The following is a 20,032-nucleotide window of genomic DNA, read 5'->3' as shown; positions in this document are numbered from 1 at the left end:
ACACAGAACCCTAACACTTAAACACCTAGAACACAGAACCCTAACACTTAAACACCTAGAACACAGAACCCTAACACTTAAACACCTAGAACACAGAACCCTAACACTTAAACACCTAGAACACAGAACCCTAACACTTACACACCTAGAACACAGAATCCCAACACTTAAACACCTAGAACACAGAACCCTAACACTTAAACACCTAGAACACAGAACCCTAACACTTAAACACCTAGAACACAGAACCCTAACACCTAGAACACAGAACCCTAACACTTAAACACCTAGAACACAGAACCCTAACACTTAAACACCTAGAACACAGAACCCCAACACTTAAACACCTAGAACACAGAACCCCAACACTTAAACACCTAGAACACAGAAAGACAGAACCCTAACACTTAAACACCTAGAACACAGAAAGACAGAACCCTAAAAATTAAACACCTAGAACACAGAAATAGACAGAACCCTAACACTTAAAAAGGACTCACCATAATGAACAGGACTCACCATCAGGACTCACCATAATGAACAGGACTCACCATCATGAACAGGACTCACCATAACGAACAGGACTCACCATAACGAACAGGACTCACCATCAGGACTCACCATAACGAACAGGACTCACCATAATGAACAGGACTCACCATAATGAACAGGACTCACCATAACGAACAGGACTCACCATAACGAACAGGACTCACCATCAGGACTCACCATAACGAACAGGACTCACCATAATGAACAGGACTCACCATAACGAACAGGACTCACCATAATGAACAGGACTCACCATAATGAACAGCACTCACCATCAGGACTCACCATAATGAACAGGACTCACCATAATGAACAGGACTCACCATAATGAACAGGCCTCACCATAACGAACAGGACTCACCATAACGAACAGGACTCACCATAACGAACAGGACTCACCATCAGGACTCACCATAATGAACAGGACTCACCATAATGAACAGGACTCACCATAATGAACAGGACTCACCGTAACGAACAGGACTCACCATAATGAACAGGACTCACCATAACGAACAGGACTCACCATAATGAACAGGACTCACCATAATGAACAGGACTCACCGTAATGAACAGGACTCAGGACTCACCATAATGAACAGGACTCACCATAATGAACAGGACTCACCATAATGAACAGGACTCACCATAATGAACAGGACTCACCATAACGAACAGGACTCACCATAACGAACAGGACTCACCATAACGAACAGGACTCACCATCAGGACTCACCATAATGAACAGGACTCACCATAATGAACAGGACTCACCATAATGAACAGGACTCACCATAACGAACAGGACTCACCATAACGAACAGGACTCACCATAACGAACAGGACTCACCATAACGAACAGGACTCACCATCAGGACTCACCATAATGAACAGGACTCACCATCAGGACTCACCATAATGAACAGGACTCATCATAATGAACAGGACTCACCATAATGAACAGGACACAACATAATGAACAGGACTCACCATAACGAACAGGACTCACCATCAGGACTCACCATAATGAACAGGACTCACCATAATGAACAGGACTTACCATAATGAACAGGACTCACCATAATGAACAGGACTCACCATAACGAACAGGACTCACCATAATGAACAGGACTCACCATAACGAACAGGACTCACCATAACGAACAGGACTCACCATAATGAACAGGACTCACCATAATGAACAGGACTCACCATCAGGACTCACCATAATGAACAGGACTCACCATCAGGACTCACCATAATGAACAGGACTCACCATAATGAACAGGACTCACCATAATGAACAGGACTCACCATCAGGACTCACCATAATGAACAGGACTCACCATAACGAACAGGACTCACCATAATGAACAAGACTCACCATAATGAACAAGACTCACCATAATGAACAGGACTCACCATAATGAACAGGACTCACCATAATGAACAGGACTCACCATAATGAACAGGACTCACCATAACGAACAGGACTCACCATCAGGACTCACCATAATCAACAGGACTCACCATAATGAACAGGACTCACCATAATGAACAGGACTCACCATAATAAACAGGACTCACCATAATGAACAGGACTCACCATAATGAACAGGACTCACCATAATGAACAGGACTCACCATAACGAACAGGACTCACCATAATGAACAGGACTCACCATAACGAACAGGACTCACCATCAGGACTCACCATAATGAACAGGACTCACCATAATGAACTGGACTCACCATAATGAACAGGACTCACCATAATAAACAGGACTCACCATAATGAACAGGACTCACCATAACGAACAGGACTCACCATAGTTAACAAGACTCACCATAATGAACAGGACTCACCATCAGGACTCACCATAATGAACAGGACTCATGAACAGGACTCACCATAATGAACAGGACACACCATAATGAACAGGACTCAGGACTCACCATAATGAACAGGACTCAGGACTCACCATAATGAACAGGACTCACCATAATGAACAGGACTCACCATAATGAACAGGACTCACCATAATGAACAGGACTCACCATAACGAACAGGACTCACCATAACGAACAGGACTCACCGTAACGAACAGGACTCACCATAATGAACAGGACTCACCATAATGAACAAGACTCACCATAACGAACAGGACTCACCATAATGAACAGGACTCACCATAATGAACAGGATTCACCATAATGAACAGGACTCACCATAATGAACAAGACTCACCATAACGAACAGGACTCACCATAATGAACAGGACTCACCGTAATGAACAGGACTCACCATCAGGACTCACCATAATGAACAGGACTCACCATAATGAACAGGACTCACCATAATGAACAGGACTCAGGACTCACCATAATGAACAGGACTCACCATAACGAACAGGACTCACCATCAGGACTCACCATAATGAACAGGACTCACCATAATGAACTGGACTCACCATAATGAACAGGACTCACCATAATGAACAGGACTCAGGACTCACCATAATAAACAGGACTCACCATAATGAACAGGACTCACCATAATGAACAAGACTCACCATCAGGACTCACCATAATGAACAGGACTCACCATAATGAACAGGACTCACCATAATGAACAAGACTCACCATAATGAACAGGACTCAGGACTCACCATAATGAACAGGACTCATCATAATGAACAGGACTCAGGACTCACCATAATGAACACGACTCACCATAATAAACAGGACTCACCATAATGAACAGGACTCACCATAATGAACAGGACTCACCATAATGAACAGGACTCACCATAATGAACAGGACTCACCATAACGAACAGGACTCACCATCAGGACTCACCATAATGAACAGGACTCACCATAATGAACAGGACTCAGGACTCACCATAACGAACAGGACTCACCATAATGAACAGGACTCACCATAACGAACAGGACTCACCATCAGGACTCACCATAACGAACAGGACTCACCATCAGGACTCACCATAATGAACAGGACTCACCATAATGAACAGGACTCAGGACTCACCATAACGAACAGGACTCACCATAATGAACAGGACTCACCATAACGAACAGGACTCACCATCAGGACTCACCATAATGAACAGGACTCACCATAATGAACAGGACTCACCATAATGAACAGGACTCACCATAATGAACAGGACTCACCATCAGGACTCACCATAATGAACAGGACTCACCATAATGAACAGGACTCACCATAATGAACAGGACTCACCATAACGAACAGGACTCACCATAACGAACAGGACTCACCATCAGGACTCACCATAATGAACAGGACTCACCATAATGAACAGGACTCACCATAATGAACAGGACTCAGGACTCACCATAATGAACAGGACTCAGGACTCACCATAATGAACAGGACTCACCATAATGAACAGGACTCACCGTAACGAACAGGACTCAGGACTCACCATAACGAACAGGACTCACCATAATGAACAGGACTCACCATAATGAACAGGAATCACCATCAGGACTCACCATAATGAACAGGACTCACCATAATGAATAGGACTCACCATAATGAACAGGCCTCACCATAATGAACAGGACTCACCATAATGAACAGGACTCAGGACTCACCATAATGAACAGGACTCACCATAATGAACAGGACTCACCATAATGAACAGGACTCACCATAATGAACAGGACTCACCGTAGCGAACAGGACTCACCATCAGGACTCACCATAATGAACAGGACTCACCATAATGAACAGGACTCACCATAATGAACAGGACTCAGGACTCACCATAATGAACAGGACTCAGGACTCACCATAATGAACAGGACTCACCATAATGAACAGGACTCACCATAATGAACAGGACTCACCGTAACGAACAGGACTCACCATAACGAACAGGACTCACCTTAATGAACAGGACTCACCATAATGAACAGGACTCACCACAATGAACAGGACTCACCATAACGAACAGGACTCACCATAATGAACAGGACTCACCATAACGAACAGGACTCACCATAATGAACAGGACTCACCATAATGAACAGGACTCACCATAACGAACAGGACTCACCATAACGAACAGGACTCACCATAATGAACAGGACTCACCATAATGAACAGGACTCACCATAACGAACAGGACTCACCATGATGAACAGAACTCACCGTAACGAACAGGCCTCACCATAATGAACAGGACTCACCATAATGAACAGGACTCACCATAATGAACAGGACTCACCATCAAGACTCACCATAATGAACAGGACTCAGGACTCACCATAATGAACAGGACTCACCATAATGAACAGGACTCACCATCAGGACTCACCATAATGAACAGGACTCAGGACTCACCATAATGAACAGGACTCACCATAACGAACAGGACTCACCATAATGAACAGGACTCACCGTAACGAACAGGACTCACCATAATGAACAGGACTCACCATAATGAACAGGACTCACCATAATGAACAGGACTCACCATAACGAACAGGACTCACCATAACGAACAGGACTCACCATAATGAACAGGACTCAGGACTCACCATAATGAACAGGACTCACCATAATGAACAGGACTCAGGACTCACCATAATGAACAAGACTCACCATAACGAACAGGACTCACCATAACGAACAGGACTCACGTTAATGAACAGGACTCACCGTAGCGAACAGGACTCACCACAATGAACAGGACTCACCACAATGAACAGGACTCACCATAACGAACAGGACTCACCATAATGAACAGGACTCACCATAACGAACAGGACTCACCATAATGAACAGGACTCACCGTAACGAACAGGACTCACCGTAATGAACAGGACTCACCGTAACGAACAGGACTCACCATAATGAACAGGACTCACCATAATGAACAGGACTCACCATAACGAACAGGACTCACCATAACGAACAGGACTCACCGTAACGAACAGGACTCACCATAATGAACAGGACTCACCATAATGAACAGGACTCACCATAACGAACAGGACTCACCATAACGAACAGGACTCACCATAACGAACAGGACTCACCATAACGAACAGGACTCACCATAATGAACAGGACTCACCATAACGAACAGGACTCACCATAATGAACAGGACTCACCGTAACTGAACAGGACTCACCATAATGAACAGGACTCACCATAATGAACAGGACTCACCATAACGAACAGGACTCACCATAACTAACAGGACTCACCATAACGAACAGGACTCACCATAACGAACAGGACTCACCATAATGAACAGGACTCAGGACTCACCATAATGAACAGGACTCAGGACTCACCATAATGAACAGGACTCACCATAACGAACAGGACTCACCATAACGAACAGGACTCACCATAACGAACAGGACTCACCATAATGAACAGGACTCACCATAACGAACAGGACTCACCTTAATGAACAGGACTCACCATAACGAACAGGACTCACCATAATGAACAGGACTCAGGACTCACCATAATGAACAGGACTCACCATAACGAACAGGACTCACCATAATGAACAGGACTCACCGTAACGAACAGGACTCACCATAATGAACAGGACTCACCATAATGAACAGGACTCACCATAATGAACAGGACTCACCATAACGAACAGGACTCACCATAACGAACAGGACTCACCATAATGAACAGGACTCAGGACTCACCATAATGAACAGGACTCACCATAATGAACAGGACTCAGGACTCACCATAATGAACAAGACTCACCATAACGAACAGGACTCACCATAACGAACAGGACTCACGTTAATGAACAGGACTCACCGTAGCGAACAGGACTCACCACAATGAACAGGACTCACCACAATGAACAGGACTCACCATAACGAACAGGACTCACCATAATGAACAGGACTCACCATAACGAACAGGACTCACCATAATGAACAGGACTCACCGTAACGAACAGGACTCACCGTAATGAACAGGACTCACCGTAACGAACAGGACTCACCATAATGAACAGGACTCACCATAATGAACAGGACTCACCATAACGAACAGGACTCACCATAACGAACAGGACTCACCGTAACGAACAGGACTCACCATAATGAACAGGACTCACCATAATGAACAGGACTCACCATAACGAACAGGACTCACCATAACGAACAGGACTCACCATAACGAACAGGACTCACCATAACGAACAGGACTCACCATAATGAACAGGACTCACCATAACGAACAGGACTCACCATAATGAACAGGACTCACCGTAACGAACAGGACTCACCATAATGAACAGGACTCACCATAATGAACAGGACTCACCATAACGAACAGGACTCACCATAACTAACAGGACTCACCATAACGAACAGGACTCACCATAACGAACAGGACTCACCATAATGAACAGGACTCAGGACTCACCATAATGAACAGGACTCAGGACTCACCATAATGAACAGGACTCACCATAACGAACAGGACTCACCATAACGAACAGGACTCACCATAACGAACAGGACTCACCATAATGAACAGGACTCACCATAACGAACAGGACTCACCTTAATGAACAGGACTCACCATAACGAACAGGACTCACCATAATGAACAGGACTCAGGACTCACCATAATGAACAGGACTCACCATAACGAACAGGACTCACCATAACGAACAGGACTTACCATAATGAACAGGACTCACCGTAACGAACAGGACTCACCATAACGAACAGGACTCACCTTAATGAACAGGACTCACCATAATGAACAGGACTCACCATAATGAACAGGACTCACCATAATGAACAGGACTCACCATAATGAACAGGACTCACCATAATGAACAGGACTCACCAACAGGACTCACCATAATGAACAGGACTCACCATAATGAACAGGACTCACCATAATGAACAGGACTCACCATAACGAACAGGACTCACCAACAGGACTCACCATAATGAACAGGACTCACCATAATGAACACGACTCACCGTAATGAACAGGACTCAGGACTCACCATAATGAACAGGACTCACCATAATGAACAGGACTCACCATAATGAACAGGACTCACCATAACGAACACCTCCAGAGCTTCCTGTCGGAGGTCCTCGTCCATACACGTCAGGGTCGTCTCCAAGGGAACCGTTAGCATCCCAAACATAGGCTCCTAAAAGGGTCAGGGGTCAGGGGTCAGGGGTCAGACCCTGGAGATTAGACATGTGTAGGTCGAGGTTGGTGTCAAATCTCAACCGTCTTCAAGTTTTGGAATCTAATTAGAATTATAGACTGTTTGGACTTTCTGAAATGAAATTTAATTTTTAAATTGTAAAACATTTAATCTTTGGAATTGAATTAGAATTGAATATTTTTACATTTCCCAGTTAATGGAATGAATGGACAAAGTTTCAAACGTTGACAATCAGTTCAACTTGTATCTCTGTATTTCCAATATAGCTAGGCTGTCTGTATTTCCAATATAGCTAGGCTGTCTGTATTTCCAATATAGCTAGGCTGTCTGTATTTCCAATGTAGCTAGGCTGTCTGTATTTCCAATATAGCTAGGCTGTCTGTATTTCCAATATAGCTAGGCTGTCTGTATTTCCAATATAGCTAGGCTGTCTGTATTTCCAATATAGCTAGGCTGTCTGTATTTCCAATATAGCTAGGCTGTCTGTATTTCCAATATAGCTAGGCTGTCTGTATTTCCAATATAGCTAGGCTGTCTGTATTTCCAATGTAGCTAGGCTGTCTGTATTTCCAATATAGCTAGGCTGTCTGTATTTCCAATATAGCTAGGCTGTCTGTATTTCCAATGTAGCTAGGCTGTCTGTATTTCCAATATAGCTAGGCTGTCTGTATTTCCAATATAGCTAGGCTGTCTGTATTTCCAATATAGCTAGGCTGTCTGTATTTCAAATGTAGCTAGGCTGTCTGTATTTCCAATATAGCTAGGCTGTCTGTATTTCTATATATCCAATATAGCTAGGCTGTCTGTATTTCTATATTTCCAATGTAGCTAGGCTGTCTGTATTTCTATATCTCCAATATAGGTAGGCTGTCTGTATTTCTATATTTCCAATGTAGCTAGGCTGTCTGTATTTCTATATTTCCAATATAGCTAGGCTGTCTGTATTTCTATATTTCCAATATAGCTAGGCTGTCTGTATTTCTATATTTCCAATATAGCTAGGCTGTCTGTATTTCTATATTTCCAATGTAGCTAGGCTGTCTGTATTTCCAATATAGCTAGGCTGTCTGTATTTCTATATCTCCAATATAGGTAGGCTGTCTGTATTTCTATATTTCCAATGTAGCTAGGCTGTCTGTATTTCTATATTTCCAATATAGCTAGGCTGTCTGTATTTCTATATTTCCAATATAGCTAGGCTGTCTGTATTTCTATATATCCAATATAGCTAGGCTGTCTGTATTTCTATATCTCCAATATAGCTAGGCTGTCTGTATTTCCAATATAGCTAGGCTGTCTGTATTTCTATATATCCAATATAGCTAGGCTGTCTGTATTTCTATATCTCCAATATAGCTAGGCTGTCTGTATTTCCAATATAGCTAGGCTGTCTGTATTTCTATATATCCAATATAGCTAGGCTGTCTGTATTTCTATATATCCAATATAGCTAGGCTGTCTGTATTTCCAATATAGCTAGGCTGTCTGTATTTCTATATTTCCAATATAGCTAGGCTGTCTGTATTTCTATATTTCCAATATAGCTAGGCTGTCTGTATTTCTATATTTCCAATGTAGCTAGGCTGTCTGTATTTCTATATTTCCAATATAGCTAGGCTGTCTGTATTTCTATATTTCCAATATACTGTAGCTAGGCTGTCTGTATTTCTATATTTCCAATATAGCTAGGCTGTCTGTATTTCTATATTTCCAATATAGCTAGGCTGTCTGTATTTCCAATATAGCTAGGCTGTCTGTATTTCTATATTTCCAATATAGCTAGGCTGTCAGTATTTCTATATATCCAATATAGCTAGGCTGTCTGTATTTCCAATATAGCTAGGCTGTCTGTATTTCTATATTTCCAATATAGCTAGGCTGTCTGTATTTCTATATCTCCAATGTAGCTAGGCTGTCTGTATTTCTATATTTCCAATATAGCTAGGCTGTCTGTATTTCTATATTTCCAATATAGCTAGGCTGTCTGTATTTCTATATTTCCAATATAGCTAGGCTGTCTGTATTTCTATATATCCAATATAGCTAGGCTGTCTGTATTTCCAATATAGCTAGGCTGTCTGTATTTCTATATATCCAATATAGCTAGGCTGTCTGTATTTCTATATATCCAATATAGCTAGGCTGTCTGTATTTCTATATATCCAATATAGCTAGGCTGTCTGTATTTCTATATTTCCAATATAGCTAGGCTGTCTGTATTTATATATTTCCAATATAGCTAGGCTGTCTGTATTTCTATATTTCCAATATAGCTAGGCTGTCTGTATTTCTATATTTCCAATATAGCTAGGCTGTCTGTATTTCTATATTTCCAATATAGCTAGGCTGTCTGTATTTCTATATTTCCTAATATAGCTAGGCTGTCTGTATTTCTATATTTCCAATATAGCCAGGCTGTCTGTATTTCTATATTTCCAATATAGCCAGGCTGTCTGTATTTCTATATTTCCAATATACTGCAGCTAGGCTGTCTGTATTTCTATATATTCAATATAGCTAGGCTGTCTGTATTTCTATATTTCCAACATAGCTAGGCTGTCTGTATTTCTATATTTCCAATGTAGCTAGGCTGTCTGTATTTCTATATTTCCAATATAGCTAGGCTGTCTGTATTTCTATATTTCCAATATAGCTAGGCTGTCTGTATTTCTATATTTCCAATATAGCTAGGCTGTCTGTATTTCTATATTTCCAATATAGCTAGGCTGTCTGTATTTCCAATATAGCTAGGCTGTCTGTATTTCTATATTTCCAATATAGCTAGGCTGTCTGTATTTCCAATATAGCTAGGCTGTTTGTATTTCTATATTTCCAATGTAGCTAGGCTGTCTGTATTTCTATATTTCCAATATAGCTAGGCTGTCTGTATTTCTATATTTCCAATATAGCTAGGCTGTCTGTATTTCTATATTTCCAATATAGCTAGGCTGTCTGTATTTCCAATATAGCTAGGCTGTCTGTATTTCTATATATCCAATATAGCTAGGCTGTCTGTATTTCTATATATCCAATATAGCTAGGCTGTCTGTATTTCTATATCTCCAATATAGCTAGGCTGTCTGTATTTCTATATCTCCAATATAGCTAGGCTGTCTGTATTTCTATATATCCAATATAGCTAGGCTGTCTGTATTTCTATATATCCAATATAGCTAGGCTGTCTGTATTTCTATATATCCAATATAGCTAGGCTGTCTGTATTTCTATATATCCAATATAGCTAGGCTGTCTGTATTTCTATATCTCCAATATAGCTAGGCTGTCTGTATTTCCAATATAGCTAGGCTGTCTGTATTTCTATATATCCAATATAGCTAGGCTGTCTGTATTTCTATATCTCCAATATAGCTAGGCTGTCTGTATTTCTATATCTCCAATATAGCTAGGCTGTCTGTATTGGCCTGGAATTTGTGTAAATGTCGGGGATAATATTGAAATGGGACTTGAGAGGAATTGAATTGACTCTGAATTGAAAGACAGACCTGGAAATTGAATTGAATGAAATAGAATGTACAGAGATAGAAATTTTAATTGAATTGATTTGAATGAGGGGTGTGAACAGACAGAGAGTTTTGAATTGAATTGTATGGGATTGAATGAGGGGTGAGTACAGACAGAAGGTATTGGATTGAATTGTATGGGATTGAATGAGGAGTGAGTACAGACAGAAGGTATTGGATTGAATTGTATGGGATTGAATGAGGGGTGAGTAGAGACAGAAGGTATTGGATTGAATTGTATGGGATTGAATGAGGGGTGAGTAGAGACAGAAGGTATTGAATTGAATTGTATGGGATTGAATGAGGGGTGTGAACAGACAGAGAGTATGGGATTGAATTGTATGGGATTGAATGAGGGGTGAGTAGAGACAGAAGGTATTGAATTGAATTGTATGGGATTGAATGAGGGGTGTGAACAGACAGAGAGTATGGGATTGAATTGTATGGGATTGAATGAGGGGTGAGTAGAGACAGAAGGTATTGAATTGAATTGTATGGGATTGAATGAGGGGTGAGTAGACACAGAAGGTATTGAATTGAATTGTATGGGATTGAATGAGGGGTGTGAACAGACAGAGAGTATTGAATTGAATTGTATGGGATTGAATGAGGGGTGAGTAGAGACAGAAGGTATTGAATTGAATTGTATGGGATTGAATGAGGGGTGTGAACAGACAGAGAGTATGGGATTGATTTGAATGAGGGGTGAGTACAGACAGAGAGTATGGGAGTGAATGAGGGGTGTGTACAGAGAGTATTGAATTGAATTTGTATGGGATTGAATGAGGGGTGAGTAGAGACAGAAGGTATTGGATTGAATTGTATGGGATTGAATGAGGGGTGAGTAGAGACAGAAGGTATTGAATTGTATGGGATTGAATGAGGGGTGAGTACAGACAGAAGGTATTGGATTGTATGGGATTGAATGAGGGGTGAGTAGAGACAGAAGGTATTGAATTGAATTGTATGGGATTGAATGAGGGGTGTGAACAGACAGAGTATTGAATTGAATTGTATGGGATTGAATGAGGGGTGAGTAGAGACAGAGTATTGAATTGAATTGTATGGGATTGAATGAGGGGTGAGTAGAGACAGAAGGTATTGAATTGAATTGTATGGGATTGAATGAGGGTGTGAACAGACAGAGAGTATTGAATTGAATTGTATGGGATTGAATGAGGGGTGAGTAGAGACAGAGTATTGAATTGAATTGTATGGGATTGAATGAGGGGTGAGTAGAGACAGAGTATTGAATTGAATTGTATGGGATTGAATGAGGGGTGAGTAGAGACAGAAGGTATTGAATTGAATTGTATGGGATTGAATGAGGGGTGAGTAGAGACAGAGTATTGAATTGAATTGTATGGGATTGAATGAGGGGTGTGAACAGACAGAGAGTATGGGATTGATTTGTATGGGATTGAATGAGGGGTGAGTAGAGACAGAGTATTGAATTGAATTGTATGGGATTGAATGAGGGGTGAGTAGAGACAGAGTATTGAATTGAATTGTATGGGATTGAATGAGGGGTGAGTTACCCTGAAGTGCAGCTGTACGTAGCGGCTGAAGGGGTTGTTGTTGATGTCCAGCGGCAGAGTCAGCTGGTTCTCCTCAGGGATGTGTGGTGCCTGGACCAGAGCTAGACTCTCAGCATGGAGCTGTCTGCCACCTACACACACAGAGAGACGTGAGGAGATGGACCAGAGCTAGACTCTCAGCATGGAGCTGTCTGCCACCTAGACACACAGAGAGACGTGGGGAGATGGACCAGAGCTAGACAGAGCGACGTGAGGAGATGGACCAGAGCTAGACTCAGCATGGAGCTGTCTGCCACCTAGACACACAGAGAGACGTGAGGAGATGGACCAGAGCTAGACTCTCAGCATGGAGCTGTCTGCCACCTAGACACACAGAGAGACGTGAGGAGATGGACTAGAGCTAGACTCTCAGCATGGACCAGAGCTAGAGGGAGAGATGTGGGGAGATGGACCAGAGCTAAACAGGGAGATGTGATGAGATGGACCAGAGCTAGACAGAGAGATGTGAGGAGATGGACCAGAGAGATGTGAGGGGATGGACCAGAGCTAGACAGAGAGATGTGAGGAGACGGCCCAGAGAGAGTCAGAGAGATGTGAAGAGACGGACCAGAGAGAGTCAGAGAGATGGACCAGAGCTAGACAGAGAGATGTGAGGAGATGGACCAGAGAGAGTCAGAGAGATGTGAGGAGATGGACCAGAGCTAGACAGAGAGATGTGAGGAGACGGACCAGAGAGATGTGAGGAGATGGACCAGAGAGAGTCAGAGAGATGTGAGGAGATGGACCAGAGAGAGTCAGAGAGATGTGAGGAGATGGACCAGAGAGATGTGAGGAGACGGACCAGAGAGAGTCAGAGAGATGTGAGGAGATGGACCAGAGCTAGACAGAGAGATGTGAGGAGATGGACCAGAGAGATGTGAGGAGATGGACCAGAGAGATGTGAGGAGACGGACCAGAGAGAGTCAGAGAGATGTGAGGAGATGGACCAGAGCTAGACAGAGAGATGTGAGGAGATGGACCAGAGAGAGTCAGAGAGATGTGAGGAGATGGACCAGAGATAGACAGAGAGATGTGAGGAGACGGACCAGAGAGATGTGAGGAGATGGACCAGAGAGAGTCAGAGAGATGTGAGGAGATGGACCAGAGAGATGTGAGGAGACGGACCAGAGAGAGTCAGAGAGATGTGAGGAGATGGACCAGAGAGATGTGAGGAGACGGACCAGAGAGAGTCAGAGAGATGTGAGGAGATGGACCAGAGCTAGACAGAGAGATGTGAGGAGATGGACCAGAGAGATGTGAGGAGATGGACCAGAGAGATGTGAGGAGACGGACCAGAGAGAGTCAGAGAGATGTGAGGAGATGGACCAGAGCTAGACAGAGAGATGTGAGGAGATGGACCAGAGAGAGTCAGAGAGATGTGAGGAGATGGACCAGAGAGATGTGAGGAGACGGACCAGAGAGAGTCAGAGAGATGTGAGGAGATGGACCAGAGCTAGACAGAGAGATGTGAGGAGATGGACCAGAGAGATGTGAGGAGATGGACCAGAGAGAGTCAGAGAGATGTGAGGAGACGGACCAGAGAGATGTGAGGAGACGGACCAGAGAGATGTGAGGAGACGGACCAGAGAGAGTCAGAGAGATGTGAGGAGATGGACCAGAGAGATGTGGGGAGACGGACCAGAGAGATGTGAGGAGACGGACCAGAGAGACGTGAGGAGATGGACCAGAGAGATGTGAGGAGACGGACCAGAGAGATGTGAGGAGACGGACCAGAGAGACGTGAGGAGATGGACCAGAGAGATGTGAGGAGATGGACCAGAGAGATGTGAGGAGATGGACCAGAGAGATGTGAGGAGACGGACCAGAGAGATGTGAGGAGACGGACCAGAGAGATGTGAGGAGATGGACCAGAGAGAGTCAGAGAGATGTGAGGAGATGGACCAGAGAGATGTGAGGAGATGGACCAGAGAGAGTCAGCATGGAGTCTGAACACAAACCAACCTGCTGCAGCCTGCAGTAAAGAGCTGAGCTCAGCAGGGATCACCAGGTGAGAGACATTAACCACCTCTCTCTTCGACAGCTCCTACACACACACACACACACACACACACACACACACACACACACACACACACACACACACACACACACACACACACACACACACACACACACACACACAGGACACACACACACACACACACACACACACACACACACACACACACAAGATATAAGAGATGGAAAGACAACTACTCTCCACCTCCCTCTCCCTCTTCCTCCTCTCTCCTCTCCTCCTCTCTCCTCTCCTCCTCTCTCCTCTCCTCCTCTCTCCTCTCCTCCTCTCTCCTCTCCTCCCTCTCTCCTCCCTCTCTCCCCTCTCCTCCTCTCCTCTTCTCAGACCCCTTATTAACCCTTGGTTAACCCTCTCCTTCTCTCCTCTCCTCTCCTCCCTCTCTCCTCTCCTCCCTCTCTCCTCTCCTCTCCTACCTCCATCTCTCCACACCCTCTCCCTCTTCCTCCTCCCCTCTTCGTCCTCCTCTCCTCTACTCACCATCTCCCTCCTCCTCCTCCCCTCTTCCTCCTCCTCTCCTCTACTCACCATCTCCCTCCTCTTCCTCTTCCTCCTCCTCTCCTCTCTCCTCCTCCTCTCCTCTTCCTCCCCCTCCCCTCTACTCACCATCTCCCTCCTCCACCTCCCCTCTTCCTCCCCCTCTCCTCTACTCACCTCCCCTCTTCCTCCCCCTCTCCTCTACTCACCTCCCCTCTTCCTCCCCCTCTCTCTACTCACCTCCTCTCTCCTCCTCCTCTCCTCCTCTCTCCTCTTCCTCCTCCTCTCCTCTACTCACCTCCCCTCTTCCTCCCCCTCTCCTCTACTCACCTCCCCTCTTCCTCCCCCTCTCCTCTACTCACCGTCTCCCTCCTCCTCCTCCCCTTTTCCTCCTCCTCTCCTCTACTCACCTCCTCTCTCCTCCTCCTCTCCTCCTCTGCTTTCCTGCGGGCCTCCAGCTTCATCTACAACAGAACAAAACATTACAAACCCCTAACTAGAAGAAGGGTCCAGTTTTCCCTGTTGTGCCTTAATCTCACCGGGACAGAGCGAGCCCAGGGCAGAGAGCCCTGTTGGCCTTAATCTCACCGGGACAGAGAGAGCCCAGGGCAGAGAGCCCTGTTGGCCTTAATCTCACCGGGACAGAGAGAGCCCAGGGCAGAGAGCCCTGTTGGCCTTAATCTCACCGGGACAGAGAGAGCCCAGGGCAGAGAGCCCTGTTGGCCTTAATCTCACCGGGACAGAGAGAGCCCAGGGCAGAGAGCCCTGTTGGCCTTAATCTCACCGGGACAGAGAGAGCCCAGGGCAGAGAGCCCTGTTGGCCTTAATCTCACCGGGACAGAGAGAGCCCAGGGCAGAGAGCCCTGTTGGCCTTAATCTCACCGGGACAGAGAGAGCCCAGGGCAGAGAGCCCTGTTGTGCCTTAATCTCACCGGGACAGAGAGAGCCCAGGGCAGAGAGCCCTGTTGGCCTTAATCTCACCGGGACAGAGAGAGCCCAGGGCAGAGAGCCCTGTTGGCCTTAATCTCACCGGGACAGAGAGAGCCCAGGGCAGAGAGCCCTGTTGGCCTTAATCTCACCGGGACAGAGAGAGCCCAGGGCAGAGAGCCCTGTTGGCCTTAATCTCACCGGGACAGAGAGAGCCCAGGGCAGAGAGCCCTGTTGGCCTTAATCTCACCGGGACAGAGAGACCTGTTGGCCTTAATCTCACCGGGACAGAGAGAGCCCAGGGCAGAGAGCCCTGTTGGCCTTAATCTCACCGGGACAGAGAGAGCCCAGGGCAGAGAGCCCTGTTGGCCTTAATCTCACCGGGACAGAGAGAGCCCAGGGCAGAGAGCCCTGTTGGCCTTAATCTCACCGGGACAGAGAGAGCCCAGGGCAGAGAGCCCTGTTGGCCTTAATCTCACCGGGACAGAGAGAGCCCAGGGCAGAGAGCCCTGTTGGCCTTAATCTCACCGGGACAGAGAGAGCCCAGGGCAGAGAGCCCTGTTGGCCTTAATCTCACCGGGACAGAGAGAGCCCAGGGCAGAGAGCCCTGTTGGCCTTAATCTCACCGGGACAGAGAGAGCCCAGGGCAGAGAGCCCTGTTGGCCTTAATCTCACCGGGACAGAGAGAGCCCAGGGCAGAGAGCCCTGTTGGCCTTAATCTCACCGGGACAGAGAGAGCCCAGGGCAGAGAGCCCTGTTGGCCTTAATCTCACCGGGACAGAGAGAGCCCAGGGCAGAGAGCCCTGTTGGCCTTAATCTCACCGGGACAGAGAGAGCCCAGGGCAGAGAGCCCTGTTGGCCTTAATCTCACCGGGACAGAGAGAGCCCAGGGCAGAGAGCCCTGTTGGCCTTAATCTCACCGGGACAGAGAGAGCCCAGGGCAGAGAGCCCTGTTGGCCTTAATCTCACCGGGACAGAGAGAGCCCAGGGCAGAGAGCCCTGTTGGCCTTAATCTCACCGGGACAGAGAGAGCCCAGGGCAGAGAGCCCTGTTGGCCTTAATCTCACCGGGACAGAGAGAGCCCAGGGCAGAGAGCCCTGTTGGCCTTAATCTCACCGGGACAGAGAGAGCCCAGGGCAGAGAGCCCTGTTGGCCTTAATCTCACCGGGACAGAGAGAGCCCAGGGCAGAGAGCCCTGTTGGCCTTAATCTCACCGGGACAGAGAGAGCCCAGGGCAGAGAGCCCTGTTGGCCTTAATCTCACCGGGACAGAGAGAGCCCAGGGCAGAGAGCCCTGTTGGCCTTAATCTCACCGGGACAGAGAGAGCCCAGGGCAGAGAGCCCTGTTGGCCTTAATCTCACCGGGACAGAGAGAGCCCAGGGCAGAGAGCCCTGTTGGCCTTAATCTCACCGGGACAGAGAGAGCCCAGGGCAGAGAGCCCTGTTGGCCTTAATCTCACCGGGACAGAGAGAGCCCAGGGCAGAGAGCCCTGTTGGCCTTAATCTCACCGGGACAGAGAGAGCCCAGGGCAGAGAGCCCTGTTGGCCTTAATCTCACCGGGACAGAGAGAGCCCAGGGCAGAGAGCCCTGTTGGCCTTAATCTCACCGGGACAGAGAGAGCCCAGGGCAGAGAGCCCTGTTGGCCTTAATCTCACCGGGACAGAGAGAGCCCAGGGCAGAGAGCCCTGTTGGCCTTAATCTCACCGGGACAGAGAGAGCCCAGGGCAGAGAGCCCTGTTGGCCTTAATCTCACCGGGACAGAGAGAGCCCAGGGCAGAGAGCCCTGTTGGCCTTAATCTCACCGGGACAGAGAGAGCCCAGGGCAGAGAGCCCTGTTGGCCTTAATCTCACCGGGACAGAGAGAGCCCAGGGCAGAGAGCCCTGTTGGCCTTAATCTCACCGGGACAGAGAGAGCCCAGGGCAGAGAGCCCTGTTGCCTCTCTCTCTCTTGTCTCTGTAACACCAGCGTTACCTCTTGGTAATACAGAGAGAGCCCAGGGCGGGTGAGTCACCCTTTGAGCATGTTTGGGATGCTCTGGATCGACATGTGACCAAGAGGAAGTGGGACCAACATTCCACCAATCAACAGCCTGATCAACTCAGTGCCAAGGAGATGTATTGTGTTGTGTAGTAATGTTGTGTAGTAATGTTGTGTAGTGTGTAGTGTAGTGTGTAGTGTGTAGTGTGTGTAGTGTGTAGTGTGTATTGTGTAGCGTAGTGTGTAGTGTGTAGTGTGTGTTAGGTGTTGTGTAGTGTGTGTTAGGTGTTGTGTAGTGTGTGTTAGGTGTTGTGTAGCGTAGTGTGTAGTGTAGTGTATAGTGTGTAGTGTAGTGTATAGTGTGTAGTGTGTAGTGTGTGTTAGGTGTTGTGTAGTGTGTGTTAGGTGTTGTGTAGTGTAGTGTGTATTGTGTAGTGTGTAGCGTAGTGTATAGTGTGTAGTGTAGTGTATAGTGTGTAGTAATGTTGTGTAGTGTGTATTGTGTGTTAGGTGTTGTGTAGTGTGTGTTAGGTGTTGTGTAGTGTAGTGTGTATTGTGTAGTGTGTAGCGTAGTGTATAGTGTGTAGTGTAGTGTATAGTGTGTAGTAATGTTGTGTAGTGTGTTAGGTGTTGTGTAGTGTGTATTAGGTGTTGTGTAGTGTGTGTTAGGTGTTGTGTAGTGTGTATTAGGTGTTGTGTGTGTTAGGTGTTGTGTAGTGTGTGTTAGGTGTTGTGTAGTGTAGTGTGTATTGTGTAGCGTAGTGTGTAGTGTGTAGCGTAGTGTGTAGTGTGTAGTGTAGTGTATAGTGTGTAGTGTGTGTAGTGTGTATTGTGTAGTGTGTGTTAAGTGTGTAGTGTGTGTTAGGTGTTGTGTAGTGTGTGTTAGGTGTTGTAAGGTGTGTGTGTAGTGTGTTGTGTAGTGTGTGTAGTGTAGTGTGTAGTGTGTTGTGTAGTGTGTAGTGTAGTGTGTGTAGTGTAGTGTGTTGTGTAGTGTGTGTAGTGTAGTGTGTAGTGTGTTGTGTAGTGTGTGTAGTGTAGTGTGTAGTGTGTAGTGTAGTGTGTAGTGTGCAGTGTGTGTTAGGTGTAATGTTGTGTAGTGTGTGTAGTGTGTGTAGTGTGTGTTGTGTAGTGTGTGTTAGGTGTTGTGTAGTGTGTAGTAATGTTGTGTAGTGTAGTGTGTAGTGTGTAGTGTGTGTTGTGTAGTGTAGTGTAGTGTGTAGTGTGTAGTGTGTAGTGTAGTGTGTAGTGTAGTGTGTGTAGTAATGTTGTGTAGTAATGTCGTGTAGTAATGTCGTGTAGTAATGTCGTGTAGTAATGTCGTGTAGTAATGCCGTGTAGTAATGTCGTGTAGTAATGCCGTGTAGTAATGTCGTGTAGTAATGTCGTGTAGTAATGCCGTGTATTAATGTCGTGTAGTAATGTTGTGTAGTGTGTTGTGTAGTAATGTTGTGTAGTAATGTCGTGTAGTAATGTCGTGTAGTAATGTCGTGTAGTAATGTCGTGTACCTTGATGTATCTCTTGCGGGTGACGTGTAGTAATGTCGTGTAGTAATGTAGTAATGTCGTGTAGTAATGTCGTGTAGTAATGTCGTGTAGTAATGTTGTGTAGTAATGTCGTGTAGTGTGTAGTAATGTTGTGTAGTAATGTTGTGTAGTAATGTCGTGTAGTAATGTTGTGTAGTGTGTAGTAATGTCGTGTAGTAATGTCGTGTAGTAATGTCGTGTA

General features: G+C 45.7%; 1 protein-coding gene across 1 annotated transcript in view; it reads right to left on the bottom strand.

Moving 5' to 3' along the window:
* The window catches only part of LOC106596663 (unconventional myosin-XV), a gene marked incomplete at its 3' end in the record, with an annotated part of 63,102 nt that overhangs the window by 9,293 nt on the left and 33,777 nt on the right, over positions 1-20,032 (bottom strand). The window contains exons 14-17 of the mRNA XM_045711530.1: positions 15,812-15,865; positions 14,852-14,933; positions 12,851-12,981; positions 7,675-7,770 (exon numbers count right to left, since the gene is read on the bottom strand). Of these exons, the coding sequence (XP_045567486.1) occupies positions 7,675-7,770; positions 12,851-12,981; positions 14,852-14,933; positions 15,812-15,865 (363 nt within the window). The remainder of the gene's footprint in view (positions 1-7,674; positions 7,771-12,850; positions 12,982-14,851; positions 14,934-15,811; positions 15,866-20,032) is intronic.

Source organism: Salmo salar, unplaced genomic scaffold (assembly GCF_905237065.1).
Source record: "Salmo salar unplaced genomic scaffold, Ssal_v3.1, whole genome shotgun sequence".
Classification (NCBI taxonomy): domain Eukaryota; kingdom Metazoa; phylum Chordata; class Actinopteri; order Salmoniformes; family Salmonidae; genus Salmo; species Salmo salar.
The sequence above is the reverse complement of the archived record's forward strand: the minus strand, read 5'-3'. Positions and strand labels throughout refer to the sequence as shown.